The sequence below is a fragment of the Hetaerina americana genome, unplaced genomic scaffold, assembly GCF_022747635.1.
Source record: "Hetaerina americana unplaced genomic scaffold, ioHetAmer1.1.p SCAF_3, whole genome shotgun sequence".
Classification (NCBI taxonomy): Eukaryota; Metazoa; Arthropoda; class Insecta; order Odonata; family Calopterygidae; genus Hetaerina; species Hetaerina americana.
Genome location: NW_027286874.1, coordinates 83,756,139 through 83,769,407, shown reverse-complemented (window position 1 = coordinate 83,769,407; position 13,269 = coordinate 83,756,139). Strand labels below are relative to the sequence as shown.

The window sequence follows — 13,269 nt, the reverse complement described above, 5'->3', positions numbered from 1 at the left end:
ATTTCTATTCTTTAGTATAGGTTCCACTTTAGTCCAGGTTCCTTTTATTATCTCAGTAAGGTGCGGTTAAAAAAATTCAACGCGAGGAATGGGCACTTGCTCAATATAGTAAAAATTCACGGACCGAAAATTAAATGACAGATTAAATATTCTGCAAAATTAGAAAGTATACTTTAGTGATAATTTTAACAATATATTACCAATCCCGACGACTACGGTAGAAGTTATCATGTAAACAACGACCTCGGCGGGTTGTTAGCGCCTTCTTCTGCTAATCCATAGATCGCGGGTTTGGTTCCCGCTTGGGTGAGATTCCTTAAATCTAGTCTTCGATGATCATTGTTCCTATGGTTACAACTAGGTAAATAATCCTTCGGAAAAGATTAATTTGGCTGGTTCCACATGAGTTGTCAGATAAAAAAATAAGGTTAGTAAGATAAACTGTAAAACCAACAGATTTAAAATGAATTTTTCTCATATAATGATTGCCAATGGATTCTCCTACAACATTTATTTTATACCAGGCAGCTTAGTTTTTAACGATTATTCTATCAATTACTTTATTGTAACCCTTATTATCAACTTGTTCGCATGCGTTTAGTAATGTTTTAACGAGATAATGCATTGCAAGCAAAGTTTTCTATAAAAATTACTTCCATCGTTGAATTAGTTGAATTATATAATCTATCCATGAGTAATTTAGATTAAAATAGCATATAGTTTTTGAGAAGGTTGCCTGGTGTGGAATCATTTCCTCTCACAAACTCTAATGATGGATTGCAGGAAACACGCATTACAGGCAATGTAGATGTAGATGATAAGGACCCATGGCAACTGAGCTTTAATGGCTCACCACTGATTACATATAATACTTGTTCCAAAAAATTCCGAGCAGTATTTTATAATGTAAAGAAAAAATATTGCGGTTTTGAACTCCCCATTACAAATAATACCTCTACAAATATACAAATAATATCTATACAAATAGTATTGTCCTTTTTCTATGGAATTGACACCAGTAATTTTTCATTTCCTAATATGACAGACACATTTGGAAGTATTTTTCTTTCATTTTAATCAATCAACCAAAGGCATATCAATGAATGTGCACAACGAATTTTGCATGAATGTTGTGTTTCGTCGCCCCCTTCCACTTGCCCTTTCGGTAGATCATGGGAGCACCATGTCTGGGAAGTATTGGAGTAGATGCAATATCGCTAGCCTAATGCCCTCTGTCAAATGTCCATGCGATGTTTTACGGGGTAGAGTATAAATGTAGATATAACTGTACAAGTACGGTACATATCGCAACTCTTCACGTACTGTAAATGCCTAATGTGGATGCACCCTTTGACCACGCAATATGCTTGTGATATACGGGTTATCATGTAGATTACCTTGTTTGATTGTTTCAATAATTCAGGTGGGCGTATAATAATTCTTTTACATTACTTTACAGTTACAAGAATAACAATATTAAGCACATCTTAACAAAAATTAGAGCGTGCCTATACCACCCACTCACGCTAGGAATATGCGTAGTATTTTTTTTACAATATTTTAATTTTGGGTACAAATAATTCTCGGATTGACGAGATATTCTTTATCGGTTTCTGATTACGTGAGTTATGACAATTTAATCGAACATTAAGAAACCTGTATTAAAATATACTGTGGCATGTAATAATAAATGATGTGTACGCTGGACTTTACAATTAATAACTAACGTGAACAACAAGTCGTGTTAGATGGAAGTAGCTTTATTACAGCCATCATCTACACATGCATGATACAATCCAAGCCACCTCTACGGTATGTGGTAAAGGGTCATTTAATACCAGACATGCAACATCAAAAATTAATATTTTCATTTTTTGTTAGAGCCATATCTACATACAAGCCACAAGCTTGTAATACCCTGCAAGCCATCAGGGAGATGCGTGGCATGGGGCTTATCCATACCAGGAATCCATAGCACACGAGCAGATAAACTCGCGTTCCATGCATAAGAAATAATTACGGAGAGCAATAATGGCCTGCGAATCAATTTGCAATCATTTAACGGATTCAAGGCAAAGCAGACAAGGCAAGGAAGAAAGCGTTGGGTAACGACACCATTTCTCGTAAAATAATGCATCCAGAGTGATATGATAGTTATTAAATTCAGCTTCACCTACTTAGTAAACTCATGCACGCTTGGTATTGAATAAACCCTGGCATATACCCTATCGTTGGATTTCAGGGTATAATGTATATGTAGATGAAGCTGTTTCACATGTTCTAGTTTTTCCCCTCATATGTTAGGATTCCATTTACCCTTTTTTTCTAAAACCTTAATTTTGCCATTCTGTCATTTATTATATGGAAAAAAACTGCCACAAAAATACTCGCAAAAGATAAAGGTGTGTTTTTGCGTTGATTATACCTATATTTGAATAATTTTCCGGTCTCGTAAAAAACGTTGATAATGGAGCATTAAGACTCACTCTTGTTATTGAATTCCCTGGATTTGTAGGCGTTGGAGGCACGAAGATTACGTACAAAACTTACGTATAGGAGAAATACAAATCATTTTAATTTAAAGTTGAACCGGAGGGGATGTCAACCCGCACATTTCAATTGACGGCGAATACAAGACGATAGGATACAGGATATCGACGGGCAAACGAACCGCTATAAAGACTCTTTACTTTAACAATTCGGGACAACAAAGATAGAATGCTAGCCTCATTTACAGCCATTGGAACCGCTCACACAAAATGTGGCACTCAATGTCAAAAATCACTGCCTAATTTTATTCGTGATGGCCTGGCTGGTTCCCCAACACTCCCTCGCAGCGGTTTGCGTAGTACTGTGTAGATGTAGATGACCTATCACTTTAATTAGAGATTAATTATCTTGCATAAAGTTGTAGGAGGTATCTTCAGCGATGGCGCTGGAAATGTATTAATAGCCAAATCGTCCTATACTTTGAGAGGTTATGTCACTAAAATTACAGATATTAAGTGTAGAACAGACAGAGTAGGGATACAATTTTTCCCCCGGCCGCGTTAGGGGGGAAAAGTATTTCGATTTTGTCATTTCAAGTGGCCTAGTGTGTTGTCATCATCTCATCTAGACTTTGTCATTGTCCCATCTTTTTACTAAAACCTCCTATCGTATGCGTAGAAAAATATATCTTTCTTAGATACCGAAGAGCATGTACCTATAGTCATCATGATCAACATTATTTGATTTTTTCACGAATAACCTTCAACTAGAAATAAATAAAAACTCAACTTTTGGTGTTTTATGCCTGAAGTGAAATCATCCCTACTGCCACACGCCTCGACGGTGGTTTTCAGGATAACTTGTCGATAGATACGCCATTCAAAAGGGAGTATGCAGGGGCTCTACTGAATACACCTTTTTAATTTATATTAATTTCATCCCAACCCTTAACTTTTAAAATATATATGATCTGAATATTATACATCACTTTACAAAGGTATTTAATAAAAAGTAAACAGTACATACCTTAGACACAATCACGATGTTACACGATGCCAATGGGGCTAACAATTGGGTGCAGTGTTCATGCTTCAGTTTATTTGGTAACGTGTAAGCTTGCGTGTTTTCCTGGCTACAAAACTGGGCCTTATGCAGTAAAATTTGGTCACTAAAATAAATAAAATAGGTGGATTGTAAGGAAAGTAATTGGAACATTTATAATATAAAGCAGGAAATTCCCTATTCACCCTAAAAAATAATAAATATTTCATTTACTCATTCATAGATATCTGTACATAAAATACAGGACAAATAAAAAACGTTGAATTTAAGTTTTACAAAGAAAATTGCATTCTAAATTACCGTGTACCATGTCTTCTAATGCTAACCTCCAGAGTAGACATTGCTTAAATCTAAATTTCACATTTACGATGAGTGAGATGTACACTCGGTCGTAAGATGATGGAATAATTTCAGCTACTTCACTTATTTCGCACAAAACGTGACGTAGTTGAAGATGTCCCTTTGAGTAGGTAAACTACAGATAAAGAGGTCAGTTACATAACATAGTATTTTAATATAAATTTTCTCAAAATCCGACTCCGTCCTCGCTGAAACAACAATTGTTCAATATAAAGAATGCAACGCTTTCTTCATGGCAAAATATATATACAACAGATGGAATATACAGCATTAGTATCGAAGCCAAAATTATCTTTCTTAAAATGGGCGAATGAAGAAAATAATGATATCATTGAATAAGGAACTCTAGGAAATAGTTGTGCTGGAATTATTCGCCAGATTGTAAGATAATCCCACTTTTATAATTAAGGTAGTTAAAACTTGTAGGCAAGGGAAATAAAGAATTAAACGGAGACAAATTCGCGATACCGTTGTGCTTGAGCAAGTGATGGCAGGGTTGGAGCTCTAGGAATACGGTAATAACAACATCCTAAACCAGAAATCGTGGGTAGATAGTTTTCCGTAAACATGATAGATGAGTCAATTTCTGGAACACTTTCCCGTCCATTCCCTCTCTTGAATTCTGATCCGGCGCGGCGCATGCGCAGGTGGAAGTAAAGGCGCTGACGTCGCCAGACGGCAGATAGGGGAAAGAGTCAGGCGTGTCGACTGGACTTCATGTCTGAATTTATTCAGTCGACGTCTGTAGCTTGTGACGAGCGGATGACGAGTGAAAAAGCCTGTGTTGTTCACAAAATTACCTGTTGGATTAATGGCGATCGTCGGAAGGCACGCGGGGACGTGCCAGGACTTACAGAAATTGCAGAAGCATCGGCGGACTTTTTTGTCCGGAGGGTGCGGATGGACGACTGATCTGAATTTTTCAATTGGAGCGACAGCGGTGGAATTCGATTACGATATATTTGCGGAGGACAAGACTCAGGAGGAATTGCCACTGTTCGTCCCTTCGAAAACCACGGCTCCTTCAGTGCAACTGGAGGTATGTTTTTCCTTGGTTCATTCTCGAATTTTGCTTTCCCGCGTTCATGCAACGCGTACGAAAGACATTTTTTCTTGAGTGAGAGCGTGTTTCATTAAGTGTCGTGGGTTCGCCCATTTTTAGGAAAGCGGAGTTAGTGTAACCTTTTCGTTCTATCATTAAGTTATCCCCGAGAGTGATGGTAAAAATCCCCTCACAAGATATTTTCCCCGACTCAACCCAGCCACTTGGGAAAATTTCTTGTATATTTCAAAATCCGCTTGGGACATATAGTTCCGTATGTGAAGTTTTAATCCAGCTAGGTTAAGGGAAATGTGGGCGCAGTTTTAGGTCAGAAATGAATTGGCGTAAAACCCGTTCCCGAGTCAAAAATCGTTGCCGCCTTGAGGTGGGTGCCATGAGAAGGAGGTTGGCCGCGGAGCTATTACCGTTCCCTCTCCTTCGTACCTCTCTTGACGGCCGATTCTCGGAAACTCATCTCCCGGTGTGGTGTGTGCGCGGGCGCTACAGATGAGGGAGGTCTGATTAAAAAAGCGAGTTTGCGTGGTGGCTCCGCCGTAGCGAGTGGTGTGCCCATGGTATGGAGGGGCTTAAGGGGGAGAGGAGAGGGAGCTGGCTGGAAGGGTGAGATCAAGGAGAGAGGAGGTGAGGGAAAGAGAGGTTGTGAGCGCACCGTAGTACGTGCGAGATCGGTTGGATAGCGTGTAGGGGCGGGGGAGGGAGTGGGGATGCCGTCGGCGTGGGAGGTGAGAGGGTGTATGTACGTGCATCTTTTTTTTCTATGAAAGTGGTGCTCTTTGGTGCGTTAGGTTGGATGGAAGAAGGTGGCGCTCCCTACGAGCGAGTGAAGAGAGGGGTCTAGTCGGCCTTCTCAGTATCTTCCCATCGTTCCTTCAACCGGTTCTCTGATTTCCTGGGGGAAGGAGAAGAGAGACGAGGCAGATGCGTGTGTGAATGCCTTCTCTCCTTCCTCTTAATTGACGCTCTCTCGTTTGTGCCACTTCTTCCTTCCCACCATCCCATTCTCAGTCTCTTGTCGATGAATTTCAGTCGAGAGTTCAATGTCGCAGCGAAACGGATTCTCGTGTCCGCGCGTCGAGCTTTTCGAAGCTGGGTTTCTCGTGTACCCAATATTCACCTAAGCATTAAGTTTTCTGTTATGCCGTGCTAACAGCTATCGATGTCTTATGAGAAGCAAGGAGTACAATCCAATATTCGTCGCATGCGGGCGAGTGCTTCCACCTGCCGGAGGAGACGTGACTTTACTTTTAAAAACCACTTGCCTATCAAATTATATGAATCAATATTCCTTCTAAAATTATTTTTTTATAAAAATGTGTGCATCACATCGGTTTGCAAACATATTCCGGCTGCTTAGGTGAATAATAGGCCCTTCAAACGACGGGTGCCTTGCTACGGGTATCTTGATATTTAAAACTTCAATAATAACGAACTTATTTCAACGTATCGATAATTTTGAAGAATATCATGCTTAGATGATATCCTTTACCACATATCCAACCTTTCAATTGATATATTGTGAGTAGCGTAAATTACTCGGGTATTTCAAAGAAAGGTAAGGAAATTATTAGATGCTTTTCTCTGTAGTGTGTTCATTTGCTGAATTCCGCCGAGGCAAGTCAAAGTTTTAGCCCTGACAATATTTTCGGTGTCATTCAAAAATATTTCTTCGCAAAAGTAATTTTTTTTCTTCTTTTTTTTTGACCAGTTTTGTTACGGACAGTTCACTATGCAAGGATCCTAAGTTCGCCCTGGCGTGATCAATATAAATTGTAACCTACGCTATTGAGCAACCGTTTCAGGCGCTATATATTTACTACCAAGAGAATGTGCATGCATATAGGATGAGCTTAAATTTTAATCGTGTGAAGTAATCCTATTTTTGATTAGCCCGGTGTGGTATGTTAATGCTCTTGTTAATAGTAGGGGAAATTCGTGTCTGTTAGTAATACCAGCGACAGAAGAAATTTGCTCCATGCTCAGAATTTTAGTTGAAAGTACATTTGATTAGAAATTGTTGATTTTAGCTTTCGTAACCGTTTTCAGTTTTGTTTTGATTTTCGTGTGCATGCTTAAATACACCCTGAGAACTCTGGCAATTGTTTAGTGTAGATTACTATTATAAATACTTGATAGGCCAGGATGTTTACTGCGTTAATTCGCCTTTCAGATCTCTTTACTTAGAAAAGTTGTTCGCAACCGATGTTCGAGGTCAGTTGGGCATCGGGTTAAAAAAAGTGGGCTGGAGGACATCTGAGATACCTAGTTAAATTAGTGTTACCTTCTATTTATCTAACTTCTATTTACCGCCCATAAGAGAATGGGCTACTTCAATGTCTTCATGACACTTATTCATGACCACGGAAACAGCACCAATAACACTGATCTATGAGAGTCGTGAAATATTACATATTAGTGATGATGCCTGCAATATAGAAACGGCATAAAAGAAAAAATGGTAAATTGTCGTTGTGCGACATAGAAAGGAGCGGGGAAAGATAAGAAAGGTTTGATCATCCGGTGGGACAAGAAAGGAAGACTAAAAATGTCCTCAAATTTTTCTCCCGGTCTCTAGGTTGTCCGTTTACATTTCTCCGTTTCCACGTAAAGCCTTAGATTTCTTTTCCACTTTTTTCTTTCCTTCTTCCAGCTTCTCGGATATTGCTAATAAGGTCTGATTGCTTGTGAGAGGGCAAAGCTCCTGGACGGAGGTAGCTCTCTCCCAGTATAATACCTGGAAAGAACTTCTCGTTGGCTTTCGTATAATTCTGTCCCATGCCCCCGCACGCGCTCCGGGAACTTTCATAGACTTAGTTCCTACCCCACCCCCTTTTCTCCTACCGTCCGTCGCCCCTGCTGTTTCCATCGATTGTTTCTTTCCAGTCGGGTTCCCCTTTGCAGCCCCAACTCCACGACACGCGTCCCAGTAACGCATGTAAGATTTGGACCTGGGAAGTTAAAAATGCCACTACCTCGTCTGTAGTAGGCGTAGTACACCGGTGCGAATGAGCATTCCTTCTATTGTTTCCTCTGTGCCGCGTCCCCCATCAGCGACAACTCAGAAAGCTATCGGAAAATCCAAGTCTTAAGATATTTACTGATTCACATTTCAAGTTTATAAATTGCCTCAGAGATTTCGAACGAACTGTCTGTGCTGTCATTGGAATATTTCGCGCTCGGATTCTCGATTAGATTGCGGAAGAAAACTTCCCAAGGACATACCGGACGGACTTAGACGTTAATAACGTCTTGGAATTTTTTTCAATCATACTGCTGGCCATTCATTCGCAATTTTCCGCAATTCCATCTCCCCTCATTCCTTTTTGTCCATGAAGCAGCCTTAGGTTGGTCGTTTCACAATATTAGTTTTATTTTTAAATGGTTTTACTATTAATGTCTTTTTATTGAATCTCAACTATTTTTGCGATTGGATCCTTATTCACCACAAGTTACTTGCAGGATGTGGCTATGAGAGATATCGTAGGAAGGGGTCATTAGGCGAATAAACGAGCATGACGATCTTGTCAACAAAAGGAGCTCTTGTCCTCCCGCGAGGGAAGCGTTTTTCTCTGCAGTATGCGTTCCTGAACGTGTTAACGATGGAATTTATCGAACGCGTTGGTTGGCTTTTGAAGACCAACGCTGTCCAGGCGCGCCTGTTGCGGCTCGACTTTTTTCGGGACGGAAAGGACTGAAATCACGCTGGTTGGCCTGGGGCTCGGCTCTTTCCACGGGATTCAAGGAATCCCTCTCTCCCCCGGAAAACTGAAACGTCTCTCCGGCCTTCTCGGAATGGCCCCCGAGGGAGTCGGAGGAGGAGAGAGAGAGAGAGAAGAAAGGAGGGGTACATGGAATAGTGCTTCTGCGCAGAGTGAGGGGCGGGGGCGGAGGGGAGGGCCGGAGGGACGGGAAGAATGGAGTAAGGGGGTGGGGGAGACGGGGAAGAAAAAGTTTTCGTTGAGCCGTAGCGAGCGAGCTCAGAGGAGAAAAGAACAGACGAACAAACGTTGCCATCGTCACGGTTTCCTTGCCCGTCCGCCCCAAAAAACTTCTCTCCCTTCTGCGGCGCCCATGCCACAATAGCACGGGGGCCCTCGGATGGGCCAAAATGGCGTCTTCCTAAGGTGCTTATGAACGATTGATTTTGATTCCTCGAAGCAGGGCTTGTTGTGGATTATGGCGTCTTCATTTTCGGTTATCATTAAGATAATTTTACAAGAATATTTTCTTTTGTATGAAAGGGGATGCGCTAAAAAGTGGTATTACGACAGCCTTCTTTTTTACGTAATGATCACATTCCGCTCTTCTCGCCCTTCTTTTCGAAGAATAGGTGTCTAATATATTCACACAAACTTTCTCCTGCGACCGCAATTTAATGAAAGGTTAGATATTAGACTTGGAGTTAAAGTGCCATACACTTTTCCTCTCCTGTTGTCTTGATTTTATATTAACCCTTAGATTCCTTTTTGTTAGATGCCTTAACTTTAATTTCCGGAAAAGTTCTGTAAAAAATCAGACACTGAATCATGCTGTTTTATTTCTGGGCATTCTGTTAACTGTATTTATTTCATCTGTCCCAAATTAGTGGCAAAATTTTCATTCTCTATTCTGTAGTTTCAACTGGTATTTTTCTTGCACATTTCTCGAAGGATGAACAAATACTGTGCAGACAGATCCGTGATGTATTCCGCATTCCGTCTGAAAGTTAAAACCCATTACGTGGGGAGCATAGATTTTCTGATACTGTTGCATTTGAGTTCAATCAGGGAGAAGCGGATGAATATGCGAGTGGCTTTCTTTCTTTAGACATTTGATTTTACCATCATCTGCAAAATGTCTTGTGCTATCGGCTTGCGCTATTAAATTAGTCAATTAGATAACACCTATTATTACCCGTATTATTTCCCATGCGCACTTGACTAACATTTTATTCTTGTACATAATACAGTAGAATTATTTTTGTGAGCGCTAGGTTGTTTCTTAATTTGTATGATACTTCCACTGGCGTTGATTTTCGTAGTTCATATACGAGCTCGTATATGACCCTCACAATTGTCATTTCCTTATATGATTTAATTTTTTTTGGAACTACTAAATTTTCAGGTATGGTCCGAATGCTACTCAAAGCACAAAACTTTCTTACAATGTATGTCTACCCCCTGCCACACCCTACCGCTGACTTGCAGGGTTGTAATTAGATTCAATGTTTCTCGAATTTTTGATGATTTCTTTTAATTCTCCATTTGCTACGTACTTTGTTACGATAGAACCTAATAATAATTTTTGTATGGAACAGTGACAATATTTCAGTGCAGTCATTAAGCTCATATACTGTTGATTTTTTCCATTAATTTCTCTAGTATCTCTGATAGTTTTTCTTTTTAAATCCCTGTCGGTGTCAGAATTCAAGTCGCTGGTTCTCTCTGCATTTTGAATTGTGTGAGCGGTGGATCAAGGATAAATACCTTGGGATAAAAACCCTCAAAAATTGTAATGAAAAACTTATTGATCACTGAAATCAGTTGAAGTTAGCCCCTCGCATTATGATATTACCCCAAATTTCGTAAAATATTCCAGTGAACGGAACTTTCATCGTAACAACACTCATGTAGAATTCTCTCATTCAATTTCAGAATTCCTGCAGCAGCAGGGAATCCAGCAATCCTCACCCCATCTCGCTCGATGGGGCCTCGACCATGTTGACCTGCCCTAACTGCCTCCACGCCTTCGGGCATCCCCCGTCTGGGGGGCAGCCGCCCCCTACTTCCCCCGCTTCTTCGATCCCCTCAGTGTCTCCCCAGGGCTCCTGCTCCCTCCACCCTTCATCCGCTCAACCCACTCAGATGGTGTCCCCGCCGTCTCCTCTTCAGCTTCCATCCGCCACCCACCGCACCACCTGTACCGTCGCCGTCTCCAGGAGCAGCAGCGCACCCACAGGTGGGAGGTGCAGCGTCTTCGTCACCAGAGACCTGGACGACGACGACGATGAGTCATCTTCCAATATCAACCCCGCCGAAAAGTTCCTTCCTCAGCCCTCTCCCTCGGTGCCCCTCTCGTTCATCTTACCGATCCCGGCGGCGCCGACGCTCACCACAGCCTCCGGACAGTGGCCGTCAGCCACGACTACCACCACCATGGTCACCAATCCACCTTCGCCATTCTTGGCAACCATCGTCCCCTGGACTCTCCCCCCTACGCCTTCGCACGAGGGGTCGCCTTCCTCGTGGCCTTGGGCGAACCCTGCCTGTCCATCTGCCGTCGTAATCCCGGCAGCCCTTCTGGTCCCGCCACCCCCAGCGGTCGTCCCGTCAGCCCCGCCTTCGATGCCCTCCCCCGCCGTAGCGCCCATCATCAGCATCCCTCCTGCACCCTCGCCGGAGGCCGATCTTGACCGCCTGGCTTCCACGGTGCGAGCCCTCAGGGCCTCCGGATGGTATTACGAGGGACTCTCTTGGCAGGGATCGGCTACGGTTCTGGCCGATTCCAGTCCGGGGACGTTTCTGGTGAGGGATTCCTCGGATCCCCGGTTCCTTTTCGCCCTCAGCGTGCAGACAGAGCGTGGCCCCACGAGCGTGCGTCTACACTACTCTGGAGGGAGGTTCCGTCTCGACGCAGAGCCGCGCCTGGCCGCCATGATGCCGCTCTTCGACGGAGTGGTGCGACTGGTGGAGCATTACACAAGCGAGGGCAAGGAGAGAGCAAACAAGTCTGCGAACGCCGCCATCGTCGGGAATTCCGCAAGTGCAGTCGCCGGCAAGGCAGTTGGAAACCATGTGTGGGTGGACTCCAGGGGAAGGGTGTGCGCGCACGTTATGCTAAGCAGGCCGAGGTACAGGGCTCCCCCCAGTCTGCAGCACCTGGCGCGGTTAGCCATAAACAAAGGCGTCGCAGCCACTGGAAGGGACCCTAGGACGGCTGTAACAACCCTTCCTCTACCCGCTGTGGTAGCGGAGTACCTCACAGAGTACCCGCACACTCTGTGACGGAGGAATGTGTTCATCGTTTACATTTCGTATTTAAAATAGAACCGTGCGGTCGGATAGTTCCCTCAGTGATCGGAGTCGAGGGTGCGGTGCTCTAGTTTGTGCATGCTTGCAATTGTGTGTACTTGCAACCCAAATGTTAATTGGATGTGGCAGTAAGTTTTTATACTATCATTCGAACTAATATGTGGAGAAGGACAAGTTTCTCGTCAATTGCAGCAATATTTAAAACAGGGATTTGTTAATTAAATATGTACATTATATTGACTTCAAGAAGGTGGTTTTTAGGATGAGCTTGTGAGCTTTTTGTATGGGGCTATGATTGAAGTCTCAGCCCAAGGTTTTATCGTTCTCAACTGGTGCGAAGTTAAAGTTTTAAAATTAATTGTGGTGTCATGTAATTTCATCACGTCAGACAATAATTCTACCCACATTCTTCAAGACTGGGAGCCCCTACTTTTTCATTTTTATTACCGGCAAAGTATTTGTAGATAATTATGACTGCTACTTATGCAAGTTTAGTGGAATGGCTGTGATTAGAGTGACATTAATTTTGGCCAAAGAAGAAGAGGTTGGTCCAAACCTAGACATTCCACCGCTAAATGTTGCCTATCCTACATGGAAGTGTTTCTCTTTTTGGAGCTGTTCTCGAATTTGTGTTGAGCTTGTTAACAGTGTTTTGTGTTACAGATGCCTCACAAACTCATTTAAAATGCTGAATTTTATCAATAGCAAATGAAAGGGCCTCCCCGTTAATGCATCACATGCTGCATTCCAAAGAAAGAGTGAGGTTCCAACTCTAAAATTAGCCATTATTTCCATTATCTTCAGCATTTGTTTGATTGTCTTGTATAATTATATGCATTGTTATTATCTATTTTAAAGGGAGCAATCTGTTTACACTAAGCTTTTATTTCTGCACAGTGACAAGGATATAAAATTGTGAATTAGTCGACGAGGATACTATTGGATATTTTTTTTTATCATGACAATGTATCCCAAAAAGAGAATCCATTGTTTATAAGATTCATGTTTTGTAAAGAATCATGGTAACTTATTAAACTATTTATTAAATATAATTCTTTAAATTTTATGATTACAACTGATTACCTACCTCTTATATCATTAATCATATTCATTGAGTACATCTTTGAGACTCATGACTCCAGTCTAAGCAAATTGGTATAATTTTTACCTAATTCAATACCTGCAAAAAAGGCAGTGCTTATTTTCAATGCGGTTAGGGTATGTGGTTATAATCTCTCTTTCGTGTTCCTATTACTTGCAATTTCACATAGACTAAATAAAATTCTT

General features: G+C 41.9%; 1 protein-coding gene across 1 annotated transcript; it reads left to right on the top strand.

Annotated features, from left to right (window-relative positions):
- The first annotated feature begins 4,626 nt into the window (after positions 1–4,626).
- Positions 4,627–13,017, top strand: LOC139690798 (suppressor of cytokine signaling 7-like). The gene is made up of 2 exons (XM_071588371.1): positions 4,627–4,951; positions 10,606–13,017. Exons 1-2 carry the CDS (start codon positions 4,724–4,726, stop codon positions 11,953–11,955), a joined length of 1,578 nt encoding a protein of 525 aa, XP_071444472.1. The 5' UTR covers positions 4,627–4,723; the 3' UTR covers positions 11,956–13,017.
- The last annotated feature ends 252 nt before the right edge of the window (positions 13,018–13,269 follow it).

What these genes read in the sequence shown, in the direction of transcription:
- LOC139690798 (XM_071588371.1), top strand. Translation starts at nt 4,724, where the DNA reads ATGGCGATCGTCGGAAGGCACGCGGGGACGTGCCAGGACTTACAGAAA. An exon ending in CTCCTTCAGTGCAACTGGAG is followed by an intron (nt 4,952 to 10,605) that starts GTATGTTTTTCC and finishes ATTCAATTTCAG; the next exon opens with AATTCCTGCAGCAGCAGGGA.